Source organism: Rhinolophus ferrumequinum, chromosome 3 (genome assembly GCF_004115265.2).
Source record: "Rhinolophus ferrumequinum isolate MPI-CBG mRhiFer1 chromosome 3, mRhiFer1_v1.p, whole genome shotgun sequence".
NCBI lineage: Eukaryota > Metazoa > Chordata > Mammalia > Chiroptera > Rhinolophidae > Rhinolophus > Rhinolophus ferrumequinum.
In genome coordinates, this window is record NC_046286.1 from 34,796,271 (window position 1) to 34,819,975 (window position 23,705).

Sequence of the window (23,705 nt, forward strand, 5' to 3'; positions counted from 1 at the left end):
CTTACTTTTCTCCTGCATTCTCAACTTAAACTTCCCAATGGCAACAGGTTCTTCCCCTCAAACCCTTGTTTCCTATCTGCAATTTGAAATAACAAGGTTCATGCAACCGAGAATGGAATGTCAACAGCTCTTCTGGAGGGAGTTCATTTTTCCATAACAGCATAGAGTGGGAGGGTTGGTCTTTGGCACCAGATCAAAGTCTCCTAATCTTTGGAATTTTCAAACTGGTGTGTTAGTAGAAATAATGAGTTAAATTTTTTCACAGAAGCAACTACATAGTATACTGGCATGCCTAGGTTTACAGAAAACACTGAAAAAAACTCACAACACTACAGAATAAACATAGAACAATTAAATATTCCCTAATATCATACATGAAGCTAAGATAATGTTACAACAAATGCCCAACAAATTGCTTTGGGGCTCAGGGTGAATTTTACAACTTATTCTGGGAGAAGGTAAAAATCTCCAGTGTGCCTTTATGCACAAATCTTCTTGTAGGATTTAAAAAAAATAAACAATTTTCTTGTAAATAACCATTTGAATCCGTGCTAGGGACAGATATCGTTAAGGAATTTCTTTGGTCTAATATAATGGGTTGAGCCAGTGGGCTTACTGGGTTGAAGCTGGCATTGAGAGCCAAGGTTACTGGGTGGGGCCCAAAACCCTCTATAAACAGTCAGAGAGTATATCGCTGACCCAGGTCTTGCTCCCCTCATATTCAGGGTTATTGGGAGGATTAAGTGAGGTAATGTATGTGACAGTGCTACACAAATGCTGTTATCTATCATATGGCTTCTCTGTAGCTGGTGATGGTAAAAAAGAGAATCTTGTGAATGCCCCAGGATAAACTTTCTGCCACCGATGATAGAACAACTGAAAGCACTGCAGACATCTGAAGTGTTTTCTTGGTGTTAAAAAAAAAAGGGTCAGGGAGCATTATAATAGATATTGTGTAGGTAATTTATACAACATGCACACTTGAATTTCCTTTAACAGCATTCTAGCACTTCACACACAACGGTTCTTCAGCATTAAAGAGACCAGACTACGTATATATCCCAGCCAGAGAGCTTTTGATCTCAACCAAACTTCTGTGGGAAGCTCAAGTTTCAGATTGTGGAGTGACTGTGAAGTTATAAAATGCTTAAAACGGGGGCTATTTGTGCTGCTCTAAAGAAAGACTGGGGTCATTGTGCACCCTTGATCCTGGGAGGTGATGGCTGTTGGAAATGCTGGCGTATCTCAGTTGTTTCTGCCAAAAAGAGCACTTTGGGAAAAGACTTACTACAATATTTAGGAAGGTAGGCTTCCTCTGCCCCAGAGTACAGCCCGTCCTGGCAGGACAGTGTGTGTGAGGGGAAACGGGTCCTTTAAAGGCTTTTTCAGCTCAGTTGTGCAATAATGGCTTCTTCCTGACAGGCACAGTGACGTGGAATTTCTAAGTTTCCTCCTCCACGACGTTAAGATAAAGTGAAAGTAAACAGGCGCTTGGAAAATTACTGGTGTTCTTCCTCATCCAGGCACATGAAAAAGGGTGGCAGAAAGTTTGTTGTAACTCATTTCTTTCCAGTATTGCCCGTACTCAGCGTTTCCATAGCAGAGCTCCTGGAAAGTATTTTCTATATAACCCTCGCAGAGCACAAACTTTTATAATTGGCTTTTCTGCTTATGGTTACTCTAAAAGACAGAGGCATCTGGAAAGGCTTTGTGATCCATCTTAATTTACATTTCTATGAGAAAGATAATTTATTCTTTAGCTGAAATGAGACATTTATTTACCTCACGTCTATTCATCTGAGGCAGTTAGTTCCGTGCTTGTGCTTTTCCTGAGAGGAACCAGGCCATTTCTTATAGCGGTCTGCCTGCTATCAATTTTAAGTACTCTTATCAATATTTTTCTATTGGGGGGAATTTTATTTTGAACAGCAGTGAGAAGCCTCACTCAGAGAGAAGAGTAGATATTTTTAACTTTGCAACAGGGTCTAAATTCAAACATCTCTATTTCTGATTCTTGAAAATGAGACAAAGGCTGAAGTAAGAAAGACATTACAATGGTTAATACAAACTGCTGACTTCAGTGTCTGTCTCAATTTCTTTCATAACTCTGACTCTCAAGGTCAGTTGACATGCTCATTCCCACTGGATTTGATTGCTTAGTGGATAATGACATTTTACATGGAAGGTTTCAGAGGCTGGAACCTATGAAGAAAAAGGTTTGATACATTAGAATGTGAGCTCCATGAGAAAAGGGACTGGCGTTTTTTTCACTGCTGTATCCCAGGTGCAAAGAACAAAGCCTGGCTCATAATGAAAGCTCAATAAATATTTAGTGCATAACCGGGAGGAGAAGTCTTTTGCCTATATAGAACTAAGCTGCTCTCAAATTCTTTCAAAACCGTTTACCAATGACTGCCACTTATAACATTTTGAAGTTAGGATATTATTTCTTCACTAAAAGGTGTTGGCACATTTACTTTACTATTTTTTTGAGAAGAAAACAACACTGAATAAAATATATATGAGATAAGAAATTCAATTTATAGTCCATTTAACTAAAAGGTTATTTTCTAAATATTTATTAAGCAACTGAAGTATAAGACAAAGCATATGTTATGAGGAAGACCACGCTGAGATGAATCTAATGGAGACAGACACAAGCGCGGGCTCTTATACATTATAAAGAGAAGGCCGTGGAGGAGAAGGGATCAAGTAGCCTAAGGTCCAGGGAGGCCTCCAGGGAGGGAAATGACTGTGTCAGATGTATCTCTATATCCTCATTGCCTGGCAAAGAGTAGATATCCATGTTTGGCAAATGAATGAATGTATGCATGCATGAATGAAGAGATTCTCTCGCCCTCATAACTGAGCCTGAGTCCCTGAGTTTAAAATAAAGAAGGGAAAAACCCCTCAAAATAAATAAATAAATAATGTGGTGTTTCAAAGGCAGAGACCACATCGATATCAGGGAGGGTGGAAGAAATCAGGGGTCATGAAGAGTGAACTTCCCCGTCCAAGGAATGAAATTAGTAAAGGTATGGAAGGGGAAGGGAAACTGGAAAGGCGGTGGGGTAAAGTAGCTGAATATAGCTGCAAAACGGTGTAGTGGGAGATGAGGGCAGAGTAGGTTGGGCCTAGAAGTGAGGAGGGTAGGCTGCCTGGCCTGGTAGAGTTTATTGGGTCGATGGCGAAGGGAAGCCAGGGCAGGTCACCCCAGGAGTGCGTCCTGATCAGGGAGATGCGGAGTATCGGGAACACTACCCCTGCACTGGTGGGAAGTGGGACAGAGGAGGACCTGACTACAGTGAGACCACTTAACTTTGCCATTCCAGGTGGAAGCCAAAGTCACAAGACTTATGTAGGGGGTAGCAGAGGGAATAGAAATAAATTCCAGACACTTGAAAAACTGGAATGGAAAAGACAGGTAGTTAATTAGACACAGCGCTGGGGCTGGGAGAGGAGGGAGGAGGAAAAATAAAAAATGACTCCAGGTCCAAGTCTAAGTAACTGGGGAAGTGAAACTTTTAACAGAAATGAGGAAAGTGGCGGGAACAGCCACTTTTATTGGGGATGGGGGTGAGAGTGAGGATGGATGTAAACAAGCCTTAGGTACAAGGAAGAGAGCCAGTTGGGGGTGTCCATCAGGCAGTTGAAAACTTGGTGGTGATTTTACAGTAGCTTGAGCAACAAATGAATGTGTGTGTGTGTGTGTGTGTGTGTGTGTGTTTTAACTGCTGTATTTATTCAAATAGGTTATACTGCCACATTTGGTCAAGTGAAAATTAATTCTCCTTCCTACCTCTGGTTGCCTATTTTCGCCACTTATTCCAGTTTCTTGAGTGTCATTTTTGAGCTATTCTCTGTGTGTGTGTGTGTGTGTATGTGTGTACGTACATATATATATACATTTGTATATATATATATATATAAATATATATATATGTAATACATATGTTTTTATATTCCCAGGAAAGTATTGTATTTTCATTTTTCAAAGGCTAGAGAAGACTTCTGTGTTTTTGAGACAGAAGGAAAAGAACAAGAAGATTGAAGGAGCAAAGTAAAGAGGAATTATTGAACTACCTCCTCTAAGAGGAGGCAGGACAGATAGAATCAGTGATGTAGGTTTACGCTTTAGCAAGAAGAGTGGACCCTTTCCCGGATGAGGAAGGGCTGGAAGGTGGCAATAGAGATTGCTGCTGCTCATCACTTAGATGGCCCCGGTGTGCTCAGTCTGGGATGGCAGGGATACATGTAGAAGTAGGTTTGGTGGCTTGAGGAGGATGGCAGAAGAGATGTAAAATAGCCACTGTGCACACCAGAAAATATCATCAAACTGTCAGATCCAAAAATCAGTCCCAAAAGGTTTATTTTGATGATTTATAAAAGAAATACTAGTATAGCAACTTAAAGCTATTTACACATTTAAAAATAAATTTACAGAAATGTATTCACATCATATTACATTAACCAGTTATTAAAATGTTACAGGTAGTGTTGAACAAACAAAACAAAACATAACCCAACTTCTAAATCACATAAATGCCCTCAAAGCATGTTCAAAAAACACTGGAAGGTGGTCCAGGAAAAAACTGGAAAAATATGATTTCAGGAATCAATGGAAAGATAATTACACCTTTACATTACAACTGGTCTCAGGTGATATGACCTTTAACCTGCAACCAGAATCTTACATGTAGACAAACAGAAGAGACGAAGTGTTTTGAAATTCTGGTGCAGCTCATAGAACATAGGACTTGGAATTTATACTCTGATCCACGCGAAGGTAGTTTTAATCAAGGATGCCATTAATGTGGTTAACAGAGCATCACACTTTTCTTGTGTAGGTCACACGCCAATCAACATCTCTGGGAGGGGAAATCGGAGGGTGCAGTGGGACCAGGGTTGTGGGTCTCCATGCTCCCGACCACTCAGGGCTTGATCTACACATGGGGAAGAACACGGTTCAGACTTGGCGCTGACCCTGGTCTTGGATGCTGCCTCTGGTAAATGCTGGGCACCATCCCGGAAGCCAGAAAGGGAATACTTGGCAGCTGCCTGGGCATGTGTCCCTCGGCCCGCTTGCCAGGTGAAATTATAGAATGGTTGGCAGCTCCACGGAGGTGCTAAAGTTTGAAACCTAAGTGTCAGGGATTGCTGATGACAAATAATTCTTATGAGGAAAGTGGATAAAAATGTGTTTACCAAGACCTGAGAATTATTATCTAGTTTAATTAAGCAAAGATATAGAAGGGGCCATTTCAGCTCATTCCATTAAGTATAGCCCTGAAAAATAAGTAGAATCCCCTTACTTTATATTGCCTGACTTGCAGCCAGGTAGGTAATCCTAAGGTTTAAGTTCCATCATACAGTTATTAATAATTGAAAATAGCTAATTTTACTAAACTGGCAATTAGTGACATTTCATGATTATAAGCCTTCAAAATTTGATACAAGTACAATTTTTCTTGTATACAGAATGCTTACACATTAAAATATCAAAGGCACTTTTAGGTTACATGATAAACATACATTAATAGAAACAGGATTATTTATTGGTTCCTTCAGTTTCTGTGTCCATGATGGTCACTGAGGGCCCAGTTTTGCACTTCACCTTTGGCGAACAGTGCGAAGAAAATGGCACCAAATACATTAATAGCAGCAGCGATACAGAAAACAGTTTGCCATTCTCTAATAGTGTTCTGTAGAGAAAGGAAAAAAATGCATATAAAATTTTTGGATTGGAGTCCACTTTACAAAAAGGTGGTGTCACAAGACAGTTACAGTAGTAACTATTCATAAAAGAAGCAATCCCAGTGTCCATCAACAGTGAGATTGTGGTATATTTGTTCAATGGAATACTATATAGCAATGAGCATGAGTGAGCTACAACATAGACACATCTCACAAACAAAATATTAAGCAAAAGAAGCCAGATAGAATAGAGTATACATACTAAACCATTCCATTTATATAAAGCTCAAAAATCAGACAAAACTAATTTATGGTGGTAAAAGTCAGGTAGTGGTTCCTCTTGGTGGGGGTAAAACAGGAATGGTGGGAAGGGGTACCTGGGTGCTTTGCAAGGGAGGTAATGTTCTGTTTCCTGATTGGGTGCTGGTTACATGGATGTATTAACTTTGTGAAAATTCATCCAGCAGTATACTTAGGATTTGTGCATTTAAAAAATACATGCCATACTTCAATAAATAGTTTAGTAAAAATAAAACGTGGGGCATGTCCTTGAATTACGAATTACGAGGAAAGTATCACGCCTGCATATCATCTCCCAAGTTCTTAGGTGGGAAGTGTTAGGGGCAGATCAAGTAAGGATGAGTTAAGATGGACTTTGCAGTTCAAGTTTGAGGCCTGACCTGAAAGATTCGGCATGGCTCTCAAATGGCACATAAAACAGGACACGCATGGGATTTGTCAACAAGAGATCAACAAAATACAAATGTTCAGTGTATAATCCAGTGCTATAAAAGCATCAGGCAGTTATCTAAATTTCTGGGTCATGTGTCTAACAATCATTTTTTGGATTTTTACAATTTCAGTCTAACCATCATTTAACAAACAAACAAAAAACCCAGTAGAACTGGCACTGAGAAAGAAAAAGAAAGGCAGTAGGAAGCTAGTATAAGGTCATTTATTTAGGAAAAAAAGGAAAAACATGAAGAAAGAAGCACTCTGTGGTTAAGTTATCTGAGATGAATGTCTTTTAGTGATAAGAAATAAATCTTGGAAATCCATGTTAAATTTTAGTGGCTGGTTAGATATGCTACAATAACGTCACCATCCTAGAGAAGGAGTCAGTCAATAATTACATCATATACCAAAAATAAATGTTTAAGACAGCTTCTTAGGATTCCTAAGACAAAGCTTCTCTGTGTGATCTACAGAATAAAACACCTCAAATAACCTTCCCAACATACCTTTTTATTGAGTGAGAAAAATAGTAACAAGGAGGTACTGATTCATTTAAGTAAGGAATTAGAAATGGTGTTATTTGGAGGCAGTGAGTGACTTAAAATCAATCAACTGTACCAGAAATCTCACCCAGCTCCTAGTTTGTTAACAAAAATCCCACCAGTTTTTAGAGAATGCTGTTTTGTTTGTAACAAAATTGAACCTCAGACACACTTTGACTGTTAATTATTTATGTATGTTCTGACTCATTCCACAAAGTTTTTGAGGTGGTGCAGAAAATTTTAACTGTAAGCAATTGCAATTGTAAAGGCAAATGTGTTTTTTCTTTTTAAAAATAATATCCTTTTAATAACATTAAACAAATGCTCTAACAACATATCCAAAATCCAGTTCAGTTCCCACTTTACGAACATTCAAGATTTTAGTTCAGGAATCCGTATTTCCCTAGCATGAATGCTAGGATCATCAAGAAGTGAAATTAATTCATGGTAGTATGTTGACTTTCCCTCTTTTGTCACAATGCTCCATGAAGATAAGTTTAAACATTTCTGATGTATCCATAGTGAGATACAGAATTTTAGGAAAAAACTTTCCCGACATACCTTTTTATTAAGTGAGAGAAAATAGTAACAAGGAGGTACTGATTCATTTAAGTAGGGAATTAGAAATGGTGGGAATAGAGAAGAAATAACATTATCTGTGGTGAACACATATATGTCTGAAATGACTACATTTGGTAATGAGAAAGTTTGTAAGTATATCATATTAAGCATTAGATAGTGTTAATTTAATTACAGAAACGAAACAAAGAGAAAATTAAGTCTCTTTTAGAGGTTTAAGTCAGCTTCTTGAAGTATGTATCTCGCCAGTCCTTCAGAGTTTTTTAAACAGTAGCAAACAGGAGTAGGAAAGGGCCTTTGAGGTCATTTGTTTTGATTTCTTACACAATGTAGGCAACCTTTTATACTGCAGAGTCTCTGCTTACTGATCCGGCCCCCTGCTGCCAGCTTCAGGCGGGACCAACCTGGGCCCACCCTGCTTCTCAGGCCTGAGTGCCAGCCTCCCACACCCCTCGCTCACTCCTGTAGCGCTCCTTCTCCACAGACTGGCTGTTCTCTCTTCTGTGCCCATAGCACTCTGTAAGTATTGTTTTCTACAGCATTCATCATGCTGTCTTTTAACTATTTGATGCCATATGATCTCCAAATAATGAGTTTCTCAAGTGCAGAAGCTTGTCATTTTGCCTTTGAATCTTCAGTATCTGGCATATTAATAAGTCTCTGGTAATCTCAGGAGACCTAAAGAGTCCAACCTAGCTCCACCATTAACCATCTGCGTGACTTGGACAAGTTAGTGATAGATTATTTCCCTTATCATCCCAAGAAATTCCTGTTGAATACAAGTTTGACTATTTCAGGGCTCATTAACTCATAAGGCAGCCCATTACATACAGCTTTGAACAAATAACTTTCCTATTGTCTCCTCATAAGTTCTGTCCATCTGTCTTTGTGGAGCTGCCGAGAGTATGTCACCATCTTTTGTATCGGAGTCCTTCAAATATGTGAAGACACCTATCATGTCTTCCCAAGTCTTCTGCTCCCCTAAACATTCTCAATTATTACAGCTGTTCCTTATTCATTCTCACATGATTTCTTGACACCTTACTGTTGGGGATCCACTTCTTGAATAATTTTACATCACCAATTTTACTCATTCAAACAAATGACACAAATATTATCTGGTGTAATATCACAACTTTTAAGTACTATGTGGATTCAACTACAAGATCTTCATTTAACTTAGTTCTATTGTTCTGTCTAAAATCCAAAGAGTGTTGTTTGAAAATATATTTTCCTACCTATTAAGGCATTTACTTTTTGTTGCTATAAGGAACTGCTTAAGAATAAACATTCAGAATTTTATCCTTAATTAAAATATACTCAACTTTGATGCAGATGTGCAGCTTCAAGTGAACTGTTTAGACTTTTCCAGTTTACAAGTTAATTATCTACTTACCTCAGGGGTCAGACTTTTAGCAATGACAGGCCCAACCATTCCTGGAATAGTGCCAAAAGTATTTGTGATGCCCAGGAGGATACCAGCATACCTGCAGAAACATTTTTGTAGAAGTTTATTATTGTTTTACACATTTAAGTTGCTTTTTTCAACAGATACCACTCCCAGGTTTTATTCTTGTGAAATTTTATGTTTAAATGTAATGTCTTACTGAAATAGGACTGAATATTTAGCTGGTGAAAAACTTGCATTTCAATAGTTAATTAGCATTCTAATTATAGAGAGAAACATGGCCATTGAAATAATCCCTATTATAGTGATATAGAAAAGTGCTGAGATACGACTTTCAGACATGAATGTATCTAGATAGGAAGATTGATGTGTCTTAATATTATTTAAGTTAAAAAGGAAGAATTTATTGCAAAATTTATTTCATTGTTGAAAACTTAAAAGAAAAACATTAACAAGAAAATAAAATTCTCTACAATCCTTCCATATATAGATAATCAACATTAACATTTTGGTAACTATCTTAATTATTTTTTCTATTTATATATTCCTTATATATTATTATAGAAATGAGATCATGTTGAACATCATTTTCCCAACTTATTTGCTCTATTTATTACATATCTGCTTCTAGCTAAATCTTTGCACACTGTCCCAGAAATAGACAAGTTGGGTTTACAGTGTGTGTGTGTGTGTGTTTGTGTGTGTGTGTGTATGTGTGTGTGTGAGACAAAAAAATGCATTTTAATAAGCTCAGAAAAAGTTCTGATTATTTTAAGGTTAAATCTTCGGTGAGTGGGATATTTTTATCTATGTTTAGAAACAAATCTTTAAAGAAAGAATTCCTGCCTGTATTTGGGAAATACTCATGGTCTGTTGATTGCTCCAATACATAAGGAATGTATATAGACTAAGGAAGGCTACTATAGTCAAGATCTTAGGTGCCATTCTACAAAGAATGAAATGCTTATCATTTTCTGTAAAGAAGTCATAATACTCTGGTAATCTCAGGAGACCTAAAGAGTCCAACCTAGCTCCACCATTAACCATCTGCGTGACTTGGACAAGTTAGTGATAGATTATTTCCCTTATCATTCACGGGTTCATAGATATATACATGTAACATATCTGGTGTCCCAGCTGAGCTCCCTGACATCCCACATTGTATATGAAAAAAAGTTTTGAGTGTAACATATATATGGAAATGTGTAAAAACCATAGGTGTACAACTTGATGAATTTCCACAAAGTGAAGACAACCATGTCACTAGCAACTGATCAAGAAACAGAACCTACAGGTAGAAGCATTTTCAGACATTTTATATGTGGTTGAACTGCCTCTCAGACTGTATAAACTTTAATTTGAATGATCATAATTTTGTCGGGTCACCCCTTTCTTACTCAAAAACCTACAGGGATGGTTTAATGCTTACTGTAAGAAGATTGTAATCTGCCTGATTTGCAATGGCCTGGCCTGGTCCACCTACCCAGCCTTATTTCCTAGTCCCGCACAATATATAGTTTCAGATCCAGACAACTCTCATTCCAGCTGATCCCATCTGTCATGCTCATTCCTGCCACTTATCTTTATACTATATTCACTATCTGAAATCCATACTCTTTCCATCCAAACCACTTGCTTGGCATCAACCTCTTCCATGAAACTTTCTCTGTCTCATTCAGATCATATTGAGCCGTCTTCTCAGAATCTTTATTGTCCTTAAAGCGAATACTATGTGTTTTAAGAAGTAATTGTTCTCTAATTCTAATTTGTTTGCTAATTCTGACTCCATAGTCTCACTGCAAACTCATGGTGTTTTCTCCTTCAGTTTTTCCACCAGCCACTAACTACAACATTTATGTTTACTCAGTACATGCTGACCAGAGAAGTGACACATGACCCACAGTTGTTCGAGGCTCCATGCATGGATCCATGGGGCTCTGGCTGCATTGATTGCTGGAGCCGTGTCCCATGGAGACTAGCACACCTCGTGGGCATTGGCTCAGAGGGTGCCGATTCCTGACCAGAAATTTCACATAAATGGAATCATACAGTATGTAACCTTTGAATTGCATACTAAGGTTGCTGAGCATCATTCCAAGTTGTGTGTAGCAATGGTTTGTTCCTTTTTCTTTATTGTTTTCTTTCTCTTTGATTGAAGAAACTGGGATTTTATCCTGTAGATAGTCCAACTTCCTAGATTTTTGTAGATTGCTTCCCTGAGGTACTATTTAACATAGTTTCATGTGCCCTGTACTTCCTGTTCACTGTACACAGGTATATGTAGACTCTAGATCCTAGAGGGTTCATTAGCTTTAGGTTTGATGCCTTTAATAAGAAAACTTAAAGGTGGTGGTACAGTTAAAAATTAGTTAACCAAGTAAATGGCATTTATTAATTTTCATAAAAATTATCTACACATAGAAAAAGTCCAGTTAGAGCTTTCAATTTTTCATGAGATGATCAGTATTGTTATAAAATTCCAGTCAAAATGAATGAAGCTTGATGTTTACTAGTCTGTATCATCTTACTGTGGGGTAATACTATTTCTATAAGGCTTAGGATCCTCAATACCTAGGCTGCAGACTACTGAGCTGAAATTCCTCTCCCTGTTTTAGATAAGAAAGAGTGCCTGTTATGGTCTGAATTGTGCCCTCTCAAAATCCATATGTTGAAGTCCTAACCTCCCAATGTGACTGTATTTGGAGACAGGGCTTTAGGAGGTAAATTAAGGTTAAACAAGATAAGCATGGGTCCTAACCCAATAGGATCGGTGGACTTATAAGAAGATGGAGAGAAAGATCTTTCTTGATCTCTGTGAGCAAATATCAAGGAAAGGGCATGTGAAGACACAGGGAGAAGGTGGGGAAGAGTCCTCACCAGAACCTGATCATGTTGGCACCGTGATCTCGGACTTCCAGCCTCCAGAAGTGGGAGAAAATACATTTCTGTTTTTTAATCTACTCAGCCTATGGCATTTTGTATGGCAGCTTGAGTTGACTAATATGTACAATACCTGAATAAAAAAATCCCATTGAACCTAATTGTCTACAAACATCACAAACTTTTATGTTCAAAACTCATGCATACAGGATACAATAACAAAACCATGTGGTACAGATCTTTTTGGCTTATGCCCCTTAGAGAGTGTATCTTAAATTAACCAAGCTTGGCAGAACCTGTCTCTCTCTTTTTTTTTTTAAACTATTAACACCTTGGCAGTAGGAGGAAGTGACGGCAATGTTGCCAGGCCATTTCAGTGACAGATATTAAGTGCAGATGAATGTTGTGAAATTCTAAATGTCAGCACCAAGAAGCTCATTCAAGTATTTATGTTACACTTGGCCAGGAAGGGCCATGAAAGATTGATGACTGCTTGGAAAAAACATGTTGTACGGACTCAGTCTGGATTCGGTGCTATTGGAGTACTTGACTTCTGTGGGATTAACAGTTAAAAATTTATCCAATTCCCTTGAATCTGGGCAACAAAATTTTCCATAGATAACCTCTATTTCAGTCTATAGAAGAAAAGGCTTAGCAAATACTATCTGCACATTTATATGTTAAAAGGAATACTGACTGTTTATTGAAATTTCTTATGTCAGGCATGGTTCTAAGTATCATATATATATATCCATGTATTTAATATATATATTAAAATTAAAAATTTTAACATATGTTAAAATCCCATTTTAATCCTAACCCCATGAGGTAGGGAATATTATCTTCATTCTATAGATGAAAAAATAAAGACCATAAAATGTTACTCAATTTGTCTGATTCCAAATTGGTACTTAATATTATAATGTTATAATCTCTAATGCTGCCTTGTTAAAAACATGGTTATCACTTAATTCAGTCTGTAGGAAAGATCACTTTTCTTATGCCTAATTTTTCACCACAAACCCCAGTGCTGAATGCTTTAAGGTCTGTGGTCCTTAGGTGTTCTTGTTCTAAATAGCAGAGTGTTATCCACTGCATGGGCACTTAGCTGTTACCAAAGATGAATAGCAACTAAGCAATAATATGGTCGTAAGATATGTAAACCCCCAGTTAACTAAGACACATGGAACTAGAAACAACCAGTATGCTTTGAAACAAGAAATTCTACTTGGAAAATAAAAAATGAAAGCTCATATGTAGGTTTGAATTAAAATATAAGGGAGAGAAATAATTTTGACTTTGATGAGATCATATCTTACATTTATATAGTTGTATAATTTAAAAAATTTCATGTGTTGTTCACCTACATACATATGTTGGTCAAATCCATCCATCTGGTGCCTCGGTCAGCTTAGAGCAAGTACAGCACTGTTCACTACCTGAGGCATATAGACACTCACCATTCTCCTGACTTCTACAACTACTTGCCGGTATCATTTATGTTACTCAATGGTTTAGCTTCATACCATATCTAGGTAAATGTCTTTCTGACGCACAAGCCTCACAGAATGTCAGGGCTGGATCAGGGTCTTTAAGATGTAGGTGCTTGAAGCCCAGTTGCAGGACGCCACCTCCAAGTTGTCCGGTATGTGCTTCAGGACATGACCGTACCACCATCCATGCCAGCACATGCTTATATAGATTCAAGCAGGGAGCCCGTTACTTTCATGTTTGTGTCTTCAACATTCGGTACAGTGCTTGGCACAGCGCGTGTTAAATGACCGGATCTGTTAATCAGCTTGCTATGACACCGAAATTTGGTAATTGCATATCTACCTAATTGCACTTTTTTTCCCCACCCTGTCCAAAAAGATATTATGGGAGACCTTGTTGAAATCCTGATAGAAAAAATATAAAGTGTTTCCTCTATGTATGAAGCTAAAAATGACATTGAGAAATTTGACTGTTTTGCCATTTTGGCTCTTAATGATCTAATGGTAGCTCCTTAGTAATCAATATTTTCTTTTCTAAGAGCTCACCAATCATCCATCCCTTTACTGTTATACTTGGATTGATTTGTCATGGCCCCTGACTCAAAGTTTGCCAGAAAATAATAACTGAATTGTGTGCAAATGCATTTAGTACATATATGCTGAATGTTTTGTGTCTGTGTGTTCTATTTAATCCTTACAACACTCTTTGAAGGTGAGTACCATGCATATTTGTTCTTTTCTTCTCCAGCATCCACTTTCATCTTCTTTTAACAATAGCTGCAGCTTCTATTTCTCGATCCAATTGCCCTTCATTGCCAATTGAAGAGAGCAGAGTAGGACCCTTGACAGATTCCAGAACTCCTGACAGACTTCAGGCACCTGATGAATACTGAACTACCTTTCAGCTCCATGAAATGGAGTGGGTGGCTTACTACCTTCCTTTTGGCTGGGTGGTTGCTAAGCCAATTTTATGTCCCCTATCATTTTTACATCTTATATTCACTTACTTTGTTTTATAATAAACTCACATTAACTGAGGCAACCAGAGTATGTATCTGTTCTCTGCAATGAGTTCTTTTCCCTGAGTTCTCAAAAATAACTTCCAGTTCCTCTACGATGACCAATTTTTAAGATCTCCCAAATAAGCATTTGAGAGGCAACTTAATGTAGCAGAAAGACACCTGGACCATGGAGTTGAAGACCTGGATTCAAGTGTTAGGTCTGCCATTTACAAGTAGTGATTTTGGACATCACATAACTTCTCTATGCCTGAGTTTCTTCATCTTCAAAATGAGTCCTTTGTGTTCACATCTTCATGTGTTGTAATTGATGTTACCGATGGCCTCCTCAGCGCCCATTCCCGTGAGGTTTGAGGGGCATTGACTCCTTTGCTTCTAACTTTAGGGGTGGGTGCTGATTGTCCTAACGTCAAATGGCATTCCTTGGGTCATAGGGATTGGTTCAGGGGTGGATATGTGACTCAGTTTGATTCAATCAAAATGAAACCCAGGACTTATTTCCATGGAGAGAAAATGATCCTTTTCTTTCTTGCTTGATGTAAATGAAGAAGTACGTAATTCTGGTCGTGTGATTTTATAAGCAGACCCAGCCCTAGTATAAAATTAGTATGATGAAAGGCAGAGTAGAGGGTAGAAAAGAAACAAGTCTGTGGTAATATTAGTAGACAGCTGGATATCAACTCTTGCCTGTTGCTTCTGGACTTTAGTAAAGTCCAGATAGATTATGAATCGATGCTCTTTAGCCATCTTAAATTAGGATTTCTATTATTTCAACTAAAAGCATCTAAGAGATAACACAGCCTAGACCTCTTTTGTGCCCAAACTCTCAATTTCCAAACCACTTTGACTGTTCATCAACCCTAAGCTTGTTAAAATCTCAAGCCTAGATCAATCCAACAGCACATTTCCATCCTACACGTGGGCTGCTGAATGCTACAGAAAGAAACAACAACTTAGTACGATAGTGAGAGTGCAAAATTAATCTCTAACTTCAGCGGATCCTTATTAATGACAAAAATCCCATCTATGAGTTCTTAGTGACTATTTTTTTCAGTAGCTATTTCAAACCTTTATCATTCTCAAGTCTTTTACTTTGCCTATCTTCTTTCTTAGTGATTTTTATGTCACAGAGAAATCAAAGACTAACAGTTAAGATTTTTCAATCTACTGCTGCATCTGACACTATTGATCAAAGCCCTCCCTTTGGGGAATCCCAGGCTCTACTTATTTTCCTTATCTTTCTACTGTTGCTTCTTATCAATTACCTTTGCATCAGGCTCTTCTTTCTCTTAATGGAATCCCAAGGTTCTCATCACAGTTTGCTGAGTAATTTTATCCAATTTCAGGGCTGCATATACTACTCATATGTTGATGACTCCTAAATCTTTATCTCTCGTTTAGATTTCATTCTTGAATTGAAGACTGGATATTCTTGGCTTCCTTGACACCACATTCTTGATTTTCCTTCTATCTCTCTTGTATCTCCATTTTTAGTTTTCTTTTCTGGTTATTTCATGTCTGATCTCCAAAGGTCAAAATCCAGTCCCGGGATCACTCGTCATTCTACCCTCTCTCCCCAGGCAATCCTTGTCTTTAAATACCTGATATGTGGATTATTAGTCCCTAATTTTCATTTCCAGTCAGATTGCTTTTCTGAGTTCCACTAGTACTACTACTATTTCCTAGATTTTTAAAAAACAAATATCTAAATGTTAACATGTCTGAAATTTTTATCTTCCCCAAGACTCTTCCTCCTTTAGACATCCCAATTCTGTAAATGGCACATTTATCTACCCAGTTGCCCAAGTAAAATATCTGGAAATCATCATCCTTGATATCTTCCTTACTCTTCAGTTCTAATAGATGTCAAGTCCCATCTATTGTATTTACAAAACATCTCAAATCTATCTACTTCTTTATATCTCCTATTATACACTACCATCTCTCATCTGGGTTATTGCAATAGGTTCCTAATTGGTTTCTTCTACTTGTACTCTTGCCCACACACAAGTGATCTTAAAATACAGAGAATGTTATGTCCTACTTGCTCTGGATACAATATAAAATGCTTACTATAAGCTCCTGCTTACTACCCAGTGGCTTTCTTCTCGGCCTCTCAGCCACAAATGGTCTTCTCTTGGTTAACTGAAATATTCTGCTATGGCCTTATAAGAAGAGTAAGAGATACCAGAGCTCTCGCCCTCTCTGCACACATACATGCATGCATGCACACACCTAGGAAAGGCCATGTGAGCACAAGGCAATAAGGCAGACCTGCAATCAGGAAGGGAGCTCTCACCAGAAACCAAAACCATGTTGGCACCTTGATCTTGGACTAGTAACCTGTAGATCTGTGAGAAAATAAATTTTTGTTGTTTAAGCCACACAGTCTATGGTATTTTGTGATGGCAGCCCAACTAGACTAAGACACGCACAATTTCTTTTTTCCTCTTATGTGAATTCTTCTGTCAGGGATACCACTCCATTTTTGCCTAGCTAACTTCTTACTTATTCTCAGAGTTTAGCTTAAATATCACTTCCTCGGAGAGACTTCCCTGACTCCCTGAACTATATTATATCCCATTTTATTCTTTCACTTTTTCTTCAAAAAGTTGGTTTTCATTTGTGTGATTCTTCATGTCTACCACGCCAGACTAAAATCTCCACAGGCCAGGACTGTGTTATGGCTGGCACTTGGCAGGCAGGCATTTGATAAGAATGGATTATCATAACATTACAATTGTTTGTTTTCTATTGTTTTTTTCCTCAAGTAGATTAATCTCCTTGCAAGTAGGAGTAGGTTTTATCTTTTGTAGAGTCATGTAAAGTACTAAATGTATAGTAAGGACTCTATGGATGTTTGTTGTATGAGGAGAGGACAGGACTAGACCAGAGCTTCACATTTGAATGTGCATGAGAATCACACGAGGATCTTAAAATGTGGATTTTATTAATAGTTCAGGAAGTCTGGGGTGATGCCTGAGATTCTGCATTGTTCATGGGCTTCCACATCATGCTGATGTCACTGGTCCATGGACCACACTGTGAGTAGTAAGGGATGAGATTACTCTCATCCCTTCCTAGTTCTAACTTTCCTTCCTAGTTCCAACTTTCTATGATTTTATATACCATGTAATTGAACAATGTCATTTATTTAACTTACTTCAAGTGAACTCCTTCCTAGATTCCTTTTCTACTCAGTAGCATAAAGGAACATATTTCAGCCCTTTAATAATATGCTATTTCCTTGAATCCTTTTTTTAGTAATCAGACTTAGTTTCTACTTTATAAACCTCAAATATGTGCTTCAAATCCCTGTGCAGCAATTTGTTTAGGCAAGTAGGCTCCTTCCTATCCTCTTTTCCATGGAAATGACTTCTTAGGCCTTTACTCCTTCAACTTCAAGGGTTCTTTATTATTTCAGTTGTGTGTGTGTCAGATCTTTCAACTTACCACTAAGTTTAACCAAGTTTTCTTGAAGTTCATTTGCTTTTCAAGTATTCTTTTCTTTCATCATGTTAAACTCTTTCAGTTCTTAACTCACCAATATGTATTCTCAATAAACATTTCCTAGCTTGTAAGGTTCACAAAATTCTTCCCTCTATTTTAATTTTTTTTCTTTTTGACAAAAGTCTCTGCTGTATTATAAATACTTCCAATATTAGACATTTAGTCCTGTGATTAAAACTAGGGATTCATTCATTCAACAAGTATTTACTGAGCACACCCTATGTGACAGGCACTATAATAAAACGTCCATGCGTGACCAATCTTGGGATGTGAAAACATGATTACGTTGCTAGATTGGATAAAAGATACATTCAAAGAGTTTTTTGATCACAATAGACTTCCCACATAGTGTAATAGTTTTATTATTATTCTGATGATCAGATCCTTATGCATTTAAAAATGTAATTCAGCCACTATAGTCATATTAGAAATACAGAATGTTTTATATTTAACCAGGATTAATGTAAACTTCTAGTTTTAAAATAAAAATCATATAAAACTGTACAAAGGATAAATTTGAAATTCAAAATTTAAACACTACAAAGATTGTAACTAATGGGTTTAATAAGTAATCGATTCTATTTCTAGTTCTGAAAGTGTGAGTGTATTTTTGGAAAATAAAGAGTAGTTTAGTTCAGCTAGGGCAAAGAATAATTAGAAGGTGAGGTGAGAGAGGGAGGAATAAAATTATAAAGATAGGCTGGGGCCCTACTGTGGAGGATTTTGCATGTTGGCTGAGAATTCTGTATTTAAATTTAATAGAGAATATAAAAATTGATTTTATCGTACATAAATAGAAAAGAAAGAGCTTTAAAGAAAAGTGTTGAGAAACAGTAAGGTTAATACACAAATAGTTTTTCAGAAAGAATTTTAACATGGTGCTGAGTTTGAAAGTCTATTTTCATGCTTCTATTCATGCAATTGACTGCACACTGACCATGGATGGGCCAGCACAGGCCCAGGTGCTGGTACTGCTGTGGTAATTAACATAGATTTGGCCCCTGCACATTCAGAGCTTATAGTCCCAGAGCTTTTGCTTAGGTTACCTTGTATTTCAAATAGTTTCTTGGTCCAGTGCCTAACTTACTGGTTTCCTTTCCTTGGTTCCCCACTGTTAAGGGTATATGTAGAACTGAAGCTCCTACTTTCTTGGTATGATGATATAAATCAACTACTCAACAAGTAGGGACTGGGTGTGCATCTCCTTTTGCAGAAGCTGTAATACGGATATATAAGATGTTTCAGTCTGAGGGAGCTTACATCCCAATTGGGAGATAAGAGTTACATTTAGAAATATTTACACATCAAGGTAAGGCAGTGAATACAGATGCATTTAGCATAAAATTATAAATGGAATGCAGTGAGAAAAGGAAGAGATAAAAGTAGACAGTAATGGGCTGGAAAGGCTTCATAAAGAACTGGGAAGGATTCAGATGGATGGACAGGAAGAGGCATGGCCACAGGGAGCTGAGAATGAGCCTTAGTAAAAGGCACTACAGATTGGCAGACAGGAGCTGGGCACACTAAGACTCTAACTCTCCGGAAACTTCTTGGACTTCTTATATAAAATAAGAGATTGGATTAGAATTTCAAAGGTCAGTTTGAGTTCTATGAAGGTCAGCTTAGTGGAACTTATCCTGAAGTACTTACTGAAAGGATGGGAGACTGAGGAGTCATAGGAATCAGAAGATTCTGAGGTAGTCTAGGTATGAAGGATTTGGGGTAGGGGAAAGATGGTAAGGGCCCACCTGCCTTCTCCAAAAATTAATTCATATCCATTATTTAAAACAAAATTAAGTGTACCAAACCTTCTGGATTAAATTATTTACAGTCCCCTCCTCTACCTTGTCAACTGGCACAAAACAAATTCTAGAAGTATGTAGCTCAAAGAATATTTCCAGAGAAATAGCTGTAGAAAGAATTCTGGGCTTAACAGTAAGAATCTTAGGTTGAATTTTGGCTCTGTCATTTATTAGCTGTGTAGTGTAAGACAAATCACTTAACTTCTCCGAATCTGAGTTTCCTTAGTCATAAAATAGCGCAAGAATACTTGTAAGAATGCTCGAAGGATAAAGCATGTAAGGGTAGAATGGTGGTCACCAGGGGTTGGGGAGATGGAGGACGGGGAGTGCAGAGTTAGTGTGTAATGGGTAGTGAGTTTCAGTTTGGGAAGATAAAAAAGTTCTGGAGATGGATGGTGATGATGTTGCACAATGATGTGAATGCACTTAATGCTACAGAACTGGACACTTAAAAATGGTTAAAATGGTAACTATTAGGTTATGTACATTTTAACACAATTAAAAAAATAATTTGAAGTTAACCAGAGCCAGTCTTTAGACTAGTACTTACGAAGGAGCAATATCCAGATGATTGATGCTAAATCCAGAAGTGCAAAAGCCTCCCAGTGTTGTCGATATGGTTAGGAATGCAACAGCCAAAGAATAATCACAACCTATAAATCCCGCGGCTACGAGGAACACTGCAGGTCCAATCATTCCTGAAGTCAAAAAGTTATGAAAAGAAAAAGAAGCCCCAGCATTAATATTTGCTTCCTCTACCTTAATATGCTATATATTTGAGATTGGATATTACTGCCACCTACTGTGGAAACATTGTACTGCCTAGAAGAGTCTAAATTTAAATGACGTAGTTTCGTGAAAAAACTTCTGGAAAACATATAGGCATACTGCAACTAATATAAAAGGAAAAGGAAAACCTCATTATGCAATGTTATTAAATCTACATGTGACCAGGACTCAGCTAAAGTTCTTCAATGTTAGAGAAAAGAGCAAGAAGAGAATGACTGAAAAATATGGTCCCAGAGAGAGGCAACAGTGGACACAGTGTGATTTAAAATTCATATAACCAAAGAAGATAAACTACATAATAAACTTTGTTGGATAAAGTTATTGAACACTCCATCTAGGTTTTAACAACTGAAAACAATATGCGTAGTTTATTACAGGCAGTTAAGCATAAAATACAAGTAACACAGGAAGTGACCTCATGAACGGCTGCCATTTTTTCTTTGTCTGCAGTAGAGCTATCCAATAACTCTTCGTTATGATGGCAGTGTTGTATTTGTATGGACTGTAACTGCAACCAAGGACCTTATTGTTAAATTTCATTTAGCTTTAAATAGCAATATATGGCTAGTTGCTACCACACGGGACAGAGCAGGTCCACGAGAAGCCAAAAAAGACAAAGGCCTTTTTTTGAATCTATAGGGATTTATTTACTTCACTTGCAGATGTGGAAAATTTCTTGAGAATCAAGTAAGTAAGCAGTGGAACAGGACAGCACCCTTCAGTGGTACCAGCTCAGGAGGTGTTCGTAGAATTATTCTGAATAGGGTCCTTTTACAATGTAATTACTAAAGTATTGCCATTAGCAACTTCCAGGGTCTCTACTTACTCTTTAAAAAAATTGAATAGTTATCCTAGATAGTTTTAAAATTTACTTTTCTGAAAGCAGGGTCTGAAACACATGGTATTTTAAGTTCCTTTGAGTTCTTTGATTTATATCTCCTCTTTTGATATAATGATGTTAGTAGATATTTTTGGATTTAAATTTAAAATGTATTCACTTAGAAAAGGAGTGGAATCTTAAAATATTATCTTCATTGCAAACTCAGAGCTGAAAACAAAGTGACTTATAAAATTCTAGAGATGATATTCAGCAAAGCAAGATATTTTTTATAGTTTTAAGACTACGGTAGAGATAATAAAACTTAATCCTCAAAATGCATAGTTCAAAAAAAGCCATCTTACACAGAAATGTACTACATGCATAAAGACATACTGTTTTAATATGTGAACAAAATAATGACTAGTATCATTTTCACTTTGTCTTGCACTGTAAACACAGTAGTAAATAACTGCAAGCCAAAACAATACCTGATTCACTTCACTTACCTATCAGGCTAAAAATTCTTCGAACACATATAGTTGAAAAATTCCATTTTGCCCTTAAATGGTCAGCGGCTTGACCAGATAGGATCATACATAACCAGCAGCCGAAATAAGGCACTGCAGATAAAATCCCGTCCTGGAAGGAACAAGATACAGGGTTAATTATGGTGGGGAGAAGAACCAAAACAACACACACATCTTCTACCACTTGAAAACAAAGGAAATACAAAGCAGTATACTGTTACTTTTTATTTGCTATTGTATATAAGTTTGGTTTTTAGAAGGATTTGGGGGGATTCAGGTCACGCAGACTCGAAGGGAACCAGAGCTCAGCACAGTCCGGTCTGCTCAAGGTAATCTTGACTGTTATTGTGGGACTTGGGCTGTAGCTTCAGTGAGTGAGGCAAGTCTTCCTATTGGCCTATGGATTTCCCTACGGAACAGTTTCCGTCTTCAATTTTCACGTATTTAGTTATTTTCAAACTATAAAATAAAACGCAGATACAGAAAAACACATGAATCACATGTGTAGCCTGATGAATTATTCTCAAGTGAGCACGACCTGCGGCAGGAGCCTCGCGGCGTGGCCCACGCTTTGAGCAGAGGACAAAGGCAGTGAGGTGATAGGGAGAACTGTGTTTTGCGCCTCTTTTCCTTTAAGTTACCACCTAAACAAAATGAAAACACCAGGAGATATGAAACAGAATTTATCATGGAAATGTGTCATTTGCTTTGTAGGAAATGATTTGGCAGTTTTTTAGGAAATCACAAGTTCTGTAAAATGAAGAACACATACTTGGAAAAAAAAAAGAGAACTTTCTTTTATTCATTTTACCTCAGCTTTGTGCTAAATTGCCTAATTCTGATAAATACAAATGTTTTTACAGTCGAAGAGAGATGGGAACACTTGTTAGTGTTTATAAACACAAAAAAGGCAGAAAGATATTTATTTTATTAGTGATATTTAAATCTTGCAATAATTCCATTTAAGTATCACTCATGGTGCAGACCAGAAAAAATGTGTTAATATTTTAAATTTAAGTGTGCTTAAGAAAATGTTTAATTTTTTTCATCATGGTTTGTGCTCCTCTATATTCAGATGGTGTATGCTTCCAGTTCTACTTCTGTAGCTGAAGAATTTTGTTTCTTTCTGGTACTCAGCTGTGTAATTTCCTCTTTAAATTTTGTTCTATTTAGACTTCTGCATAGTGGAATCATGTCTATTGTTACTTGTGGCAGAATCCAACACGTGAGTGAACTGTAGCAAATGAAGAAGTGAATTTTTAGATCTTGGTCTTGTTCCCCGGTGGAAAAAGACTGATAATTCATCAGAGTTACTGATTTTTTTCCACTTAAAGTTCCAATGTTAAAAACTCCCCCAATAACCTAAAACTACTAAAATCTTCAACATTTATTCTTTCCATGGGCATCTTCCACAGTTAAGCTTTCTGTTCAAGGATATGATTCCTTATATTCATTTATTTAAAAAATTGATTCCAAAATATTAATATGCAAAATAGGGTAATAGATATTGCCCCAACTCTCAGTGAGTTGTAAGAAATAGGACTGCTAGAATTGGAAAAAACTAGGAGAAAAGAAAAGTGAGGATAACTAATGAAACTAAACTTATATGAAAAATCAAGCTTATAACGGAAGATTAAGAGCTTTAAAATTTTTAATTAATGAAAGATTATAATTTTATTTTCTCTTGAACTATTTGCTCTATTATTTTCTTTAAGATTGTTATTAAAATATAGATAACATATAATATTATATTAGTTTTAGGTGTACACCATAATTATTCAACATTTATATACCTAAAGTGATCACCATGACAAGTCCAGCAACCATCTGACACTGTACCACACTATCACAATATAATTGACTATATTCCCTATACTGTACATTACATCCCTGTGACTTATTTGTTT

General features: G+C 37.1%; 1 protein-coding gene across 2 annotated transcripts in view; it reads right to left on the bottom strand.

Moving 5' to 3' along the window:
• Positions 1–4,956: 4,956 nt before the first annotated feature.
• The window catches only part of SLC17A5 (solute carrier family 17 member 5), a 51,935-nt gene continuing 33,186 nt past the window's right edge, over positions 4,957–23,705 (bottom strand). For both annotated transcript variants that reach the window (XM_033103150.1, XM_033103151.1), the window contains 4 exons: positions 21,778–21,910; positions 20,213–20,360; positions 8,947–9,037; positions 4,957–5,702 (listed from right to left, as the gene is read on the bottom strand). In XM_033103150.1, the coding sequence (XP_032959041.1) occupies positions 5,565–5,702; positions 8,947–9,037; positions 20,213–20,360; positions 21,778–21,910 (510 nt within the window). In that variant the 3' untranslated portion in view covers positions 4,957–5,564. The remainder of the gene's footprint in view (positions 5,703–8,946; positions 9,038–20,212; positions 20,361–21,777; positions 21,911–23,705) is intronic.